The following is a 15,008-nucleotide window of genomic DNA, read 5'->3' as shown; positions in this document are numbered from 1 at the left end:
TTTGCTCCCTCCAGTTAACACCCATTCTACACATTTTGTGACCTTGGAATGTTCTGAGCAAGGCTTAACGAAAGTACTGTATCTTCTTGGGTAACTTGGGGTGTGCTTCTATAATAGCATTAACTGATTTTATTCTGATCACGTTCTTTGCTAATGTGGAAATCTGTCTTGCCTTCAGAGTCATATGCTTCAACATTCTAACTTGCGACCTCACAAGTGTAACCAGTGTAGTTTTGCATCTAAGAACAAGAAAGATCTTCGGCGGCACCTACTGACACACACAAATGAGAAGCCTTTTTCTTGTGATATTTGTGGACAGAGGTAAATCTTTCATCCATTGGGCTTTCAATTTGCTTATGCTGAAACCTTTCTCCCTTCCTTCCCTCTCCTGCTTTCCCAGTCTATAGTGACCAGGGATCAAAGAATCTGCCTCAAACTTGTGCCTGATTTATAATTTTTAGTCGAGACTCTAGTGAAGGTAAGCAGCTTTTATATCAACATGCACTTTGCTCAGCTTTTTGGAAAAATGGCAGGCTTTTTTGAAAAGCTGTTGCATTGCTATCATTTGCTGTCCAAAATTCAAAAAGCCTAAATATTGGGTGTTATGTTAAGCAGTGTGGCTAGGTTGTATTGAGAACAGAGGTTGACTTATTGCTTTACAAGACTAAGGCATATTTAACATATTGTACCACATACATTCAAGCGACATAGGCATTACAGTTTGGAACTTGGCTGTATTTGTGATCATTCTCCACATCTGTAGTTGTTCTAGTCCAAGATTACGGGCGGCACAGCGCCAGAGACCCGGGTTCAATTCCCGCCTCAGGCAACTCTGTGTGGAGTTTGCACATTCTCCCCATGTCTGCATGGGTTTTCTCTGGGTGCTCCGGTTTCCTCCCACAATCCGAACATGTGCAGATGAGGTGAATTGGCCATGCTAAATTGTCCCTAATGTTAGGTGAAGGGGAATGGGTCTGGGTGGGTTGCTGTTCGAAGGGTCGGTGTAGGCCTGTTGGGCCGAAGAGCCTGTTTTCACACTGTGGGGTATCTAAGTAATCTAATCTAAGATTGTTTTGTTTCCAAAATGCTTTATTTGCCTTTCCTTTAACTGTTAATCCCCGTTGACTCATTCTAGCTTCAGTCAATGCCTATTGCAATCCATTGTACAGTGTTACTGTTTTTAAGACATTTTTCATGCTCTTTAAGAGAATGAACACTTGAATGGGCTAAATGGCCTGTTTCTATGCTGTAAGTTCTGTAATCTTTTTCTCCCAGATTTCTAGATCTTCCGTCACTTCTGTTTGACTTGAAACTTTTGTCCTCACCGCTTCATAATTTTAAATGATTAAAATATAAAATTATTTAATTTCCATGTGTTCTAATGTACCTGGATAAGTTTTTATTTCTTTGTACAGAGTAGCATGCTAGTGAATGTGATGTCTACTTTTATTTTTTTAACGGCTTTCCTATAATGTGGAGCCCAAGCTGCACAGTACTCAGATTGTGATCTTGCTAGTGTTTTCTACAAATTCACTGTAACAGTTACCTCCTTGAGTCTCTTACCATAGCATCAACTATCTCATTATTTACGGTATTACTTGCGTTTCTGTTGCAACAACTTCATGTATCCTGCTGTCTCTCTACTCCAATTTAGGCCTTTTTCACTACATCTTTTTACAATATTACTTGAAATCCTCCATGTTCTGTACCTGCACTGTAGTCACTGGAGCTTAGTAGGAGAAAGTGAGGACTGCAGATGCTGGAGATCAGAGTCGAGAGAGCACAGCAGATCAGGCAGCATCCAAGGAGCAGGAGAATCAACATTTTGGGCATAAGCTGCTCATCTGGAATGAGGCTTGTGGGCCGGGGGCTGAGAGATAAATGGGAAGGAATGAGGCTGGGGAAGGTGGGTGGGGAGAGAAGGTAGCTGGGAATATAATAGGTAGATGAAGGTGCGGGTGAAAGAGATGGGTCAGGGAGGAGGGTGGGGTTGGGAGGGAAGATGGACAGTGCCAAGTTGGAAGCTTGGGACTGGGATAAGGGTGGGGAAATGAGGAAACTGGTGAAATCTGCATTGATTCCATGTGATTGCAGGGTCCCAAAGTGGAAGATGAGGCATTCTTCCTCCAGGCATTAGGTGGTTAGGGTTTGGTGATGGAGGAGGCCCAGGACTTGCATGTCCTTGGTGGAGTGGGAGGGGGAGTTGAAGTGTTCAGCCACGGGGCGGTGGGGTTGGTTGGTGCGGATGTCCCAGAGATGTTCTCTGAAACGTTCTGCAAGTTGGGGCCTTGTATCCCTGATGTAGAGGAGACCATATAGGGTGCAATGAATACAGTAGATGACTTGTGGAAGTACAGGTAAATTTTTGTTGGATATGGAAGGATCCTTTGGGGCTTTGGACTGAGGTGAGGAGGGAGGTGTGGGTGCAGGTTTTGCACTTCTTGCAGTGGCAGGGGAAGATGCAGGGAGTGCGGGGTGGGCTGGTGGTGGTGGTGGAGGAGTTTTGACAAGAGAGTTGCGGAGGGAATGGTCTCTCCGAAACACTGGTAGGGGTGATGGGGTCTGTTTGCAGGTGGCGGAGGATGATGTAATGTATCCGGTGGTTAGTGGGGTAGAAGGTGAGGAACAGGGGGGTTCTGTCCTTGGAAGGATAAGGGGGTATCTCATTGAAACTTACAGAATACTGAGAGACCCGGATAGAGTGCATGTGGAGAAGATGTTTCCGGCAGCAGGAGACACTAGAACTTGAGGCACAGCCTTCGAGAGAAGGGATGACACTTTGAGATGGGAAGAATTTCTTCATCGAGAGGGTGGTGAATCTGTCGAGCTCATTACAGCAGGTTGTGGAAACCAAGTCGTAGAGTGTATTTAAGACAGAGATAGGTTTTTGATTAGTAAAGGTATCGAGGGTTATGGAGAGCAGACAGATGAATGTAGATAACAAACATGTCAGCTATGATCGAATGGTGGAGCAGCCTCTGTAGGCTAAATCGCCTAATTGTGCTCCTTTATCCTGTGGTCTTGTCTTCCAAAAGTATGTTGCAGTGAGACAACTCCAGGTATTTCCTTGTTTCAAAATATCATTAATATTCATTAAAAAACCATATTGTTCAATCGCTTCCTTTTTAGGGAAGGAAAACTTCTATCCATACCTTGTGTGGCTGACATGTGATTCCAGACCCAAGGCAATATGGTTGACTATTAAATACCCTCTGAAATAGCCCAACAAGCCACTCTTTTTTTTTGAAGTGTACTGAGGAAAGAATTAGGAATGCTTTTGAAGAATAAATGGGGGTGGTGAGGGAAGTTTTCTTTGATGTCCCAAGAATGCCACTTGTTCAGTTCTGCATCAGCCTTCCTGATTGTCCTCTCCTTACCTTCTCCTGTGTGTGACATTGGAAAACATCTGACAATTACCAACCTGGTGTTCTTGTTTTATTGATGGTGATCCAATGTTTTAAATTCATTCTGCAAGGCCTCAAACTGATATCTCTATGAACTTGACTCTTGGCTGTTCTTCCTATGTTTCCTGGAGACTTCCCCACTCTTGTCTAGCGATATCCTTCATCATGGCACAAAGGCAAAAAGATATTAAACTTGAAATCCCTCTGCTCATCTATATCACCAAGCACTTGCCCTCATTTGACCTATACCACCTACAGTTACTGGTTGGTAATGTAACTTGTGATACTGTACCAAAATAACAATCTATTTGATCTGTGTCTTGTAGATCGAAGCAGTAGGAGTTGATTATTAAACCACAAGGATTTTCTTTATTTTTGAAAAAGCAATGACTTGCCAACCTTCTTAAATTGGAATCTGTCCTTTTACAAGGCAAGGCTGAATAAAGTAATCAACTCTATCTTGTAAAAAAGGAAACATTTGGTTAAATTGATACGGTATAACTCTCAAAAATATGTTTTCAATTTAACAATATCCAGTGAAACAATCTTTCAAAAATTTCCATTCTTTAAAAACAATAAAGGTTTAATCGAAATGGCCACCTGAAGTTTCACATCGAACGACTGCACAGCTCTGACTCTCAGCAGAAGCAGCCTCGACAGCAGCACGTCATTCTGAATAGTGATGACGAAGCGATTGGTAAGTTCACCAGTTCAGTGCAAACTTTCTCTTTCCCAGGGATTAGCACACAGGACGGTTGAATATTTTTGCTTGCATATTAAATGTCCAAAGATGTGCCTGAAGCATCAACATAAAAGAAACATTTCATCATTGTCACATTATCATTTGTGGAACCTTGCTTTGTGCAAATTGGCTACTGTGCTCCTTAGATTACAAAAGCAGCTGTACTTCAAAAGTTCTTGTTTGGCTACAAAGTGTTTTGGCATGCCCTGAACTTATTGAGCCTGGTATTTAAGTCCAAGTCATCTTATCCTTTGTGACTAGCTGTTTAAGCTCAACAGTGAGTCTTCATCATCTTGATACTAGTGGTGATGCTGTCACTCTCTCAAACATACAAATTGGAGCAAGAGTAGGCCATTCAGCCTTTGGGCCTGCTGTTCCATTTAATAAGATAATGGCCAACCCTGATTGTTGCTTCCACTTTCCTCTTTACTGATATCCTTATATTCTTACAATTAAGGGAATCAATCTAATTTAGCCTTAAAAATATTCAGTGACCCTACCTCACTGCTTTCTGGGGAAGAGAATTCCACAGATCTAGACCCTCTGAAAGAAAAACATTCTCGCCATCACTTTTTAAACCGTCCCCTGGTTCTAGTCTCTTCCACAAGAGGAAACATCCTTTTGGCCTCCATTCTGTCAGGTTCCCTCAGGATCTTCATATCTTCCAGTAAGATTGTGCTAAAGAGACCAAAGCTATATGCAGTAATCTAGATGTGTTCTCACCAATGTCACGTACAAATGCAGCAAACCCTGCCTGCTTTTACATGACACACTCCATGTAATAAATAACATTCCATTTGTCTTCCAAGTAACTTGTGTTTATTTTTGTTATTTATTTTGCCAGGATACCTAGATCCCTCTACATCTCAGTTCTTCAATCTCTCTTCAATTAAATAAAATGCTGTTGTTCTATTGTTCCTGACACATTCACATTTTCCTAAGTTATACTGTCTGATTGAAATGAAAAGGCTGCCTGTTACTGACTGCAAAATAAAATTTATTTTGCTTTTCAGCCAAAATCTAATTTTGGCATCTTTTGCTCCTAGCCCCTTTAGGCTATTTTTCAAGAGTCACAGACTCAAGTCATGAATTAACATGAGAAGCATGCATTTTATTCCTTCATTTTGCCTAATATTTTAAAATGAAATCAATGGATTTTGCATCGATATTTCAGCACTCTTTGTTTTTCTTTCTCTATTTTCATGATGAATATTGTTTGATTAAGACAACATTTTTAAAAAAAAAATTGCACTTCACCATTGCAAGGTGAAAGATATACACTTTATGCTGAAATTCTTTTGAGAAGCTGAAACCCATTCTGGGTCAGGGTGATGGACCAATAAGAGCAAAGTCATGATGTGGACTAGGGCGGACACAGTTAAAAATCACACCAGGTTATAGTCCAATAGCAAGCTACCTGACGAAGGAGCTGACCCCAGGGAAAAGACTCTCTATTTATCCTATATATGCCACACATGATTTTATAAACTTCTAACGTCACCCCTCAGCCTTCAACGCTCCGGGGAAAACAGCCCCAGCCTATTCAGCCTCCCCCTATAGCTCAAATCCTCCAACCCTTGCAGCCTCCTTGTAAATCTTTTCTGAGCCCTTTTAAATTTCACAACATCTTTCCGATAGAAAGGACACCAGAATTACATGCAATATTCCAAAAGTGGCCTAACCAATGTCCTGTACAGCCACAACATGACCTCCCAACCAATAAAGGAAAGCATACCAAACACCACCTTCACTATCCTGTCTACCTGAAACTCTACTTTCAAGGAGTGAACCTGCACTCTTTATTCAGCAACACTCCCTAGGACCTTAGCAGGATGTATACACTTAATGGTAAATTTGCTTTCCCAAAATGCAGCAATTCGCATTTATCCAAATTAAACTCCAACTGCCACTCTTCAGCGCAATGGCCAGTCTGATCTAGATCCTTTTGTAGTCTGAGGTAACTAGTTTCCAGTCATATCCTGTTCCCAGAATGTCATTGTTTGGGATTCGTTTCCATAGCTGTAATCATCCCATACAAGCGAACCTCTGTTTGACTGGTTGGTTTCACAACAGAACACAGTTCTGTAATTAGATTAGATTACTTGGTGTAGAAACAGGCCCTTCGGCCCAACAAGTCCACACCGACCCTCCAAAGAGCAACCCAGACCCATTCCCCTACATTTACCCCTGGTTTATCCACCTAACACTACGGGCAATTTACAATGGCCAATTCACCTAACTTGCACATTTTTGGACTGTGGGAGGAAACCCACGCAGACACTGGGAGAATGTGCAAACTCCACACAGACAGTTGCCTGAGGCGGGAATTAAACCCGAGTCTCTGGCACTGAGAGGCAGCAGTGCTAACCACTGTGTTGCCCAATTATCTTACAGAATCATTTTTCACGAGACCGTGACAACATTATTTTTTGGTAACCTGGAGGTATTTCGAATCTAGGGATGTTGAGACCATCTTTAAAATGGCTGGATGAATTGTGACTGAGATCAGCAAACTCCTACACACAACCGAATGCGCTATTTTGTTGTATTATTTGACACAGCGACTCATTGCGTAAATGTCCTAAATCCTGCATGCTCCTTTCTGGATGTTTGTCTCAAATTTCTTTCAATTTTGGAAGCTGAGATTTTTTAAAAGGATTAAAGCTGATTCTGAGTTCTGTGTTGACTGAAGAAAACGCTTTGTATCCACTGTGCAGCTCTGCAAACGGATGAAACAGTTATTTCACCAGATAGATTCCAGACGTTGGCCCCGGACCACATCATTGTAGCCCAGGAGCAATCTATTTCTGACCAGGTCGGTCGCATGTTCAGTTTACTATCCTGAAACTTAACGGAGTTAGTGGAAATAAATTCTCATCTCTTTTAAACTGCCTTTCAATTGCTCTGCCTTTTTTTATTCAAACAAGTTTGACATAATTTGCTTCTCCTTTGTATCCAATCTTCTCCACTCTCTCCCCAACCCCACCAGGATGAGACAACGTACATTCAACACATAACGTCTGATGGACAGACTGTTCAACACCTAGTTACAGCAGATAACCAGGTAACATCTGAATATCGCTATTCCTTTCCTTGTGTTTTTTCACCTCCTTAGTGTAGCAGGTTGTTCAATTCAATTGTAGGTATCATTTTTGCCACCTACAAACAGACTCCACCACCAGGGATATTTTTCTCTCCCCAACCCTATCTGCATTTCGTAGAGACCGTTCCCTCAACAGCTCCCTTGTTAGGTCCACGCCCCCCCCACCAACCCACCCTCTACTCCCGGCACCTTCCCCTGCCACCACAAGAAGTGCAAAACCTGGGCCCACACTACCCCATCACCTCCCTGAAAGGCCCCAAAGAATCCTTCCACATTCGACAGATTTGCCTGCACTTCCACACACACCGTCTACTGTGTTCATTGCTCTCGAAGTGGTCCCCTCTATATGGGGAAGACAGGATACAGACTTGCAAAACGTTTCAGAGAACATCTGAACAACCCCACCGCCCTGTGGCTGAACACTTTAACTCCCTCTCCCATTCCACCAAGGACATGCAAGTCCTGGGCCGCCTCCATGGCTAAACTCTAGCCACCCAATGCCTGGAGGAAGAGCGCCTTATCTTCAGCTTAATCAGTGGTTGCAAACGTCAACTGCATGTTGTCATATCTTTTAATCACTTTGTAACCTTGATTGTTCCTTTGGGTGTTGTTATGTTTTGTGCCAATCATGCCCTGTTGCCATTAAATGCTAGTTTTGAAGTATTGCTCATTTACAATGGATTTGCATTGCTTTGAGATTCTCCATGTAGGTATGGGGAATCTCTTCCATTCAGCAACATGTAGGTTTAGATCCATGTTTGGGACCTCGAGCTAGTTACTGAACACCCTCCGTACAGGCATTTGGTATAAGCAGTAACAAGATTCTAAAGTAGAACCACAAGTAATACAACATAATGGTACTCAGGCTGTAGTCACAATCTTTACAAGATCACCAGTTCCTGACTCTCAAGTTGGTTGGGGTGTTCTGTTCTGTCCTTGTTCACCACAGACTACATTCTCTCTCTTGGTTGTTGTATTGAGGGCCACAAGATTCTTACACCTTGACCAGAATTAGCTTTGTGCCATATTATGTAACTTACTTCAAATAGGGTAAAACTTCTTCGTCTTGGCCCACCTGATTGGTTTACCATTATTTCACTATTGTCTATTATTGTATTATGTTATTGTATGTTCCTCATGCATGATGTTTTTGTTTATTAAACAGGCAGCCATTTAGCTAACCTAATTAATGCAACACATTTCTTTTTATCTTTGCTATTGCTTTAGTACGCAGTTCAGTAGAGGCCAATGCTTATCCAAGCTCCCAGTCAGCTGAAAGTCAGAGGGCTTTCTGGCCCAAGCTTTTACAACGCATTGACATTTCCTTCCTTTGTATCCCCATGCACTGGAATCCTACCTGACTAAATGACTTAGAAATTTGCCTTGCTGCTTGGCATTCTCTGAATTCAAATTTTCTATTCTACCTAGAACCATCTTGCTGTAACCTCATACAGTAGATGTTTTCATATTGTGTATAAATTCAGTTTATAAATTGACTTAAATGTAGAGTGTTATTAAGTAATGAATCGGGACGATCAGAAATAACTGGCAGTATTGTGTTCTTCAATTCCAACTGACACCGCCACCAGAGATCACTGTTCTTCCGTAAACCTTACAACAATCTCCTCTTCTCTAAAGGTACAATACATAATTTCACAGGAAGGCGTACAACATCTTGTTCCACAGGAGTATGTAGTTGTCCCTGAAGGTCACCACATTCAGGTAAGTGTCAGTTCTCTGTGATACATACTAGAAGCTCTTTATGAACAGGCAGGCTAAAAGAAATTGCTAAATGCCATGAATCATTGAGACAAGAATATACTTTACTCATCCTAAACTGGGAGGCTATTACATTAGTGATAATGTCACTTGGCTAGTAATCCAGAGCCCCAGGCTACTGTTCTGGGTAAATGTGTTCAAATCCTACCATGGCAGATGGTGAAATTTAAATTCATTAGAATTAAAAGCTCACCTAGTGTGATTACATAACCATTATTTGATGTAAAAACCCACCTAGGTCATTAATCTGCTTTACAGAAGGAAATCTGCTGTTTTCACCTGGTCTGGATTATGTGACTCCAGACTTCAGCAATGTGGTCAACTGCCCTCCAAAATGATCTCGCAAGCTACTCTGTTGTATCAAACCACTATGAAGTTAAACAAAGAACTGAAACTGTGCAGACCCACTATAGTGTGGAAACAACAATAGTAAACACAGTCCAGTAACCCTGCAAAGTCCTCCTGACCAATATCTAGGGGTTTGTGCCAAAATTGGGCAAGATATCCCACAAACTCCAACAACAGCCCGACATTGTTTGTAGGTATGATTCTGTAAATAAGTCTAAGTCCTTGACGCTACCATCATTGGTATGTCCCATTCCATTGGCAGAAACCAGTGGTGGTGTAATAGTCTTGTTGGGAGAAAATTACTTGCATAGCCTTCAACATTCACCTAGGACCCTGTGAAGTCTCATGGCGTCAGGGCAAGCATGGGCACTGAAACTACTTGCTGGTTATCATTTACCACGCCACTGCTGCTGATGAATCAGACTCATCATGTTAAACACCACTTGGAGAAAGCAATGAGGGTGACATTGGCACAGAATGTATTCAAAGTGGGGGGAACCTTTAGTATCTGTAACAAATGTATGTTTGGCAACAGCACTATTACCAAAGTTAGTCAAGTGCTGGTGGACATACCTGTTAGAATGGATCTGCAGCAGGTAGTGAAGGAACCAGCATGTAGGAGAAACAAATTTTACATTGTTCTTGCCAACCTACCTGTTGTAGCTGCATCATCCATGTCAATATCAGAATGAGTAATCGTGATGAGGTCCCCACATTCACATTGAGGATACACTCCATCATATTGTAAAACATTACTGCTGTGTTAAATGGGACATATTTCACACAGATCCAGAGCTGGAAATACATGAGGCATTGTGGGCCACCAACAGCAGAAATATGTCTATCTACAACCTGTAACCTCAATACCCTGCATCTCCTCCTTTCTACTATTACCACCAAGCTGGAAGGCCATCCCTGATTCAATGAAGAGTGCAGAAGGGCATGCCAGGAGCCAAGCCAGGCATACTTAAAATATGAGGTGTCCATAAGAACGTAAGCTCTAGAAGCAGAAATAGGCCATTCAGCCCATTGAGTCTGCTTCACCATTCATTGAGATCATGGCTGACCTGATAATCCTCCATTTCACTTTCCTGTCTTTTCTGTATTGCCCTTCATTCCCTGACTGATGTAAAAATCTCTCTAAAGCCCATCTGCTCCAGATGATAACATCTCCGAATTGGTTCATGTAGAAAAAAATATTTATGATTAGTGCTGAAAAATGGGATTGGAATAGATGGGATGATTGATGACAGGCAAGGGACAATGACAGGCCATTGGGCCTCTCTTCCATGCTGTTTAGTAATAGGGGGAAATATCCAAGACTGTAAGCACATCAGGCAGACCAACTTCGAAGTGAGCTCCCAGTGCCCACATGACATCTTTCACTATCAGCAACTGACCGTCCCATGTTGGATTTGGCAGTGCCTGGGCCTTCATGCCGAACCCTTGTCCTAATAGCTGCTGCAGCCTGTCTGTGACTTATTAGCAACAAGATGCTTACTGTGGTCATAATCATTGTTAATATTGTTATCAATCTGGTCTATAACTTGAGGTTATTTTTGTGCCAAACAGTGAAAGCAGCATACTAAGCATTCCTGAAGAAGGGCTCATGCCCGAAACGTCGATTCTCCTGCTCCTTGGTTGCTGCCTGATCTGCGCTTTTCCAGCAACACATTTTCAGCTACTAAGCAGTCCTACAACTACTGGATCAGAACCAAATTCTGCAGTCCTGCCACATCCTGTCATAGAATAATGCAGCATGGAAACAGATCCATCGATCCAGCTAGTCCATGTTGACTGTTCTCAAACTAAAATAGTCCCTGCTCCTGGCCCATTACCCTCCATTTCCTATATGTATACTTATCCAAATGTCTTTTCAATGTTGTAACTGTTCTTGCATCTACACTCCCTCTGGTAGTTCATCCCACACACTAACACTCAGTGTATATGAAAAAAAAGTTTTGTCCCTTGTATCCTATTCAAATCTTTGTCCTCTCAATGTAAAATTATGCCACATAGTTTTGAACCGACAGTGGGGAAAAGACCTTTGCTATTCGCTTTACCTATGCCCATCATGATTTTATAAACCTCTATAAGGTCACTGCTCAACCTCCTATGTTCCAGTGAAAAAGTCAGAGAATCTCCTTCTAATGCAAACCCTGCATTCCTGGCGACATCCTGGTAAATCTTTTCTGAATCCTCTCCAGTTTAGTAATACCCTTCCTACAACAGGGCAACAAGAACTGCATATGAAACTCCAGAAGAGGCCTGACCAATGTCCTGTAGAACACAACGTGACATCCCAACAATAAAGGCAAGGATACTAAATACCTTCTTATTCACCCTGTCCAGCAGTGATGCAAATTGAAGTTTCTGTCTCTGTTCTATAATACTACCCAGAGCTCTACCATTATGAATGGCTGTGAAGGGTTAGACAACTAACAGGAAGAAGGCATTCCACAAATATCCTCATCAGGGACAGAAAAGCCCAGCACAAAGCCAAAGTATTTTATCTATCTTCCACTTGGCACTTCTGGTTGTTGATCTATCTTAGCCTCCTCCTGACATGCCCAGCATCATAGATGTCAGTCTTCAACAAATTTGATACACTCTATTTTAAGAGCAAGGAGTGGCTGAAGACTTGTGTTCCAGAAGCAGCTGCATGCTACCAAGGTGTTCCTGTACAGCTACAAATAAGAGTAATTACCACTGTATCAGGGCAGAGCTGGGTGGGTGAACTGGGAAAGGAGTTTAGCAACAAAAACAGTTAAGGAAAAAGTGGTAGATGTTTAAAAGTATTACTCAAAGTTTCATTGATCAGGTATGGTCTGGTATACTACTTTGAAATTTTAGACTTCTGTTTTTATTCAAACATGTGGGGGTCACTGGCTAGGCCAGCATTTATTTCCCAGAGGCCAGTTCAGAGTCGACCACATTAAGAACCTGGAATCAAATGTAGCCCAAACGAGGTAAGGATTTCCTTCACCAATGTACATTTGTAAGCCAGGCGGATTTTAATGATAATCAACAGTGGCTTTATGGTCACCATTAGACCAGCTTTTTATTCAAGGTTATTGTTACTGAATTCAAATTTCATGATCTACCATGGTAGCATTTAAACCCATATCCCCAGGACAGTAGTCTGAAGCTGTAGATTACTAGTCCAGTGATATTGCAACTCTGCCATTGTCTCTCCTAAATCTAATCAATCTGTACATCTATAGACTTCCTTTTTCTCCCCTGTAGGGAATATGCAGCTACATACACCAGAATAACCCTGGTTACCATGTTTGGGATGGGAGGTGGGGGTAATGTGTGCTGGTGTTCAAGTATCATAGGAGTGTTCTGCCTGCTCTTTTCACTCTCCTTCCTCGTTCCACTTACCATAATTGTAATGTAACACTACAGCTTTGGCTTCTCTTACCTCCCAAATTGTCATCACTCCCTCCTTCAAACTGATTCACTTTGCCCTGGACTCTCTCAGGATAGATGTGAATGGATTTCTATCGGTCACCATTACTTTGGACAAAATTATTCTGAGCATGTGAAAGTTGCATGGTGAGCCATTTTGCTGTCTGCCTTTAAATCAGCAAAAGCTCCTTCCACACAGCAGTGAATTCACTGGAAAGCCATCAAGCTGGCTGCAAGCAACTGAACTTATAAACAGCAATACTGTGAAGGTAGGTGACTCTAATCAAGATAATGTCTCCATTTCCAAGTTCACCTGAGAACCAATCTTCTGGAAATTCAACAAAATGAATTCTCATGGCTTACTGAGAAAACTTCGCATTACACAAACTTTCACTTCAACTTTAACGTGTCAGTTCCATCTAAGAAAGTATTGGCCTGCCAAGAAAGAGACTGTGATAGTTATCAGGTGTAACCATTTTTAAAATCTCCCATCTGTATCTAATCTTTGTGTCTGAGTTGCATGGGTAAGACATGGTGTTTTTAAATTTTGGTTAAGTGTGATATAAATACCTTTCTTTGGTTTAAAAAGCTCAAAGCTTACTGCTTGAATTATTTAATTGTGACAGTGGCTGTGAGGATAAGAAAAAAAGCATGTCTTTCATAAAATGCTGATCATGGACAGGAGATAGAACATATAAATTCTGTGTGTGTCACCAGCCTGGTCCTTGATGCACCCATTGTATCACTACAGTTCATTCAGCCATATACCCCTACACCAAATTCTCCCTCCTTTGTAAAGCTCCCTGTATTCCTCTTTCCTACCAACCTCCTATAAGACTTGATGACACTCTTTCAATGGCCAACTCCTGCTCCAGGATTGCGGACTGTTGGTTTTGGGAGAAGGTATTGTCTCTGGTATCTTGAGCCAGTTGTCTGGAAATGCGGGAGTGGCCTGGGTGTGATGTGGGCTTGCTCAAGTTTCCGATTTTCCACTTTCCATGTCAAATCTGCTTGCCATCCTTGCCTGATCATTCAATCAAGATTGGTAACTTGTCAGATGGAGAATTGTGTACAGATATTCTGCAAAACTAGGTAGTGACACTCCAGTGCACTGCCTAGAAATATTTTCAGAACAACTGTATTTGTATTTTGCTCATGTGAGTCTGAGGGATGCAGGTGCTGGTGAGTATAATTTTCAATGTTGAGCCCTTAAGTATTAGAATTTTACTCCAGAATGCAGAATAGCCCTGCTTTTGTTCAATCCTAACAATCCCTCCATTCTAACCCCAGAGGGATGTCACTACATCATGAACAGGGCACCCTTCTCCTTTTGGCTGTCTGAATGATGCTGTAAATTGCAGCCGTTTTTGTACTGTGCCCCTACATCTGCTAAGAATTAACTTGAGCCTGTCTGAACTCATTTCATGTATAATCCTTTATAACGTGAAGGCAGAGGAGATTGTGCTATCGGTGTGAGCATGAATAACTCAACCATTTAAAGTGCAGCTTTTTAAAAATTAAACAACTCTGCTTGTAACTGAACGAGATCCTGCTTGTATTTTTGAATTCAACCAGAATCCTATCTTGTGTCTGTACCTCAGAGATTGTGCAGTTTTTAAATTCTGTTTTATACACATCCCATCCCTGATTTTAACTATCACCATCGGCAACTATGCCTTCACCTACCTACCCAGCCAAGTCAAAATTCCATTCATAAACCTCTCAGCCTGCCTATACTTCTGTCTCCTTTATGAAAACCTTTGTTTAACCAATATTTTCAACGCTTGACTTAGTGTCTCCACAGCATTATTAAACTAACTTTGACATGTCATGCCTTGGGATTCTGCACTGAGTTAGTGTTGCTTTATTGTTTCAACTGATCTTGTACCTTGTTAATTTGCTGATGCGCTCCACAGGTCCAAGATGGTCAAATCCACCACATACAATATGAATCAGATCCACAACTACACCAGGTCTTAGAGGGACAACAGGTATAGATTTTTCCTAGTGAAACGTATTTGCATTTAGAAATAGAGTTTCTAAAACCGAATAGATCATTATATGGAATTAACTCATGAATTTGTCTCAACTAGTCAATATTGGCAACAGGAAAATGCATTTTTTGCTATTTATTACAGAACAGGATATCCTGGTTCTTTAAATAATGCTTCAAGCAATTATGGCTTTAAGAGATGTATTTTGTCTTTTTTTTAATATATTG

The 15,008-nt window shown here is 41.6% G+C and overlaps 1 protein-coding gene across 2 annotated transcripts in view; it reads left to right on the top strand.

Annotated features, from left to right (window-relative positions):
- Positions 1 to 15,008, top strand: part of znf335 (zinc finger protein 335) — a 69,961-nt gene that overhangs the window by 48,853 nt on the left and 6,100 nt on the right. For both annotated transcript variants that reach the window (XM_087994963.1, XM_087994964.1), the window contains exons 21-26: positions 179 to 321; positions 3,986 to 4,101; positions 6,864 to 6,961; positions 7,136 to 7,210; positions 8,888 to 8,971; positions 14,704 to 14,778. In XM_087994963.1, coding sequence (XP_087851089.1) covers positions 179 to 321; positions 3,986 to 4,101; positions 6,864 to 6,961; positions 7,136 to 7,210; positions 8,888 to 8,971; positions 14,704 to 14,778 — 591 coding nt within the window. The remainder of the gene's footprint in view (positions 1 to 178; positions 322 to 3,985; positions 4,102 to 6,863; positions 6,962 to 7,135; positions 7,211 to 8,887; positions 8,972 to 14,703; positions 14,779 to 15,008) is intronic.

The sequence above is a fragment of the Chiloscyllium plagiosum genome, unplaced genomic scaffold, assembly GCF_037043375.1.
Source record: "Chiloscyllium plagiosum isolate Xiang-an unplaced genomic scaffold, Cpla_swu_hap1 HiC_scaffold_15, whole genome shotgun sequence".
Classification (NCBI taxonomy): Eukaryota; Metazoa; Chordata; class Chondrichthyes; order Orectolobiformes; family Hemiscylliidae; genus Chiloscyllium; species Chiloscyllium plagiosum.
This window is presented reverse-complemented; position numbering and strand designations above follow the sequence as displayed.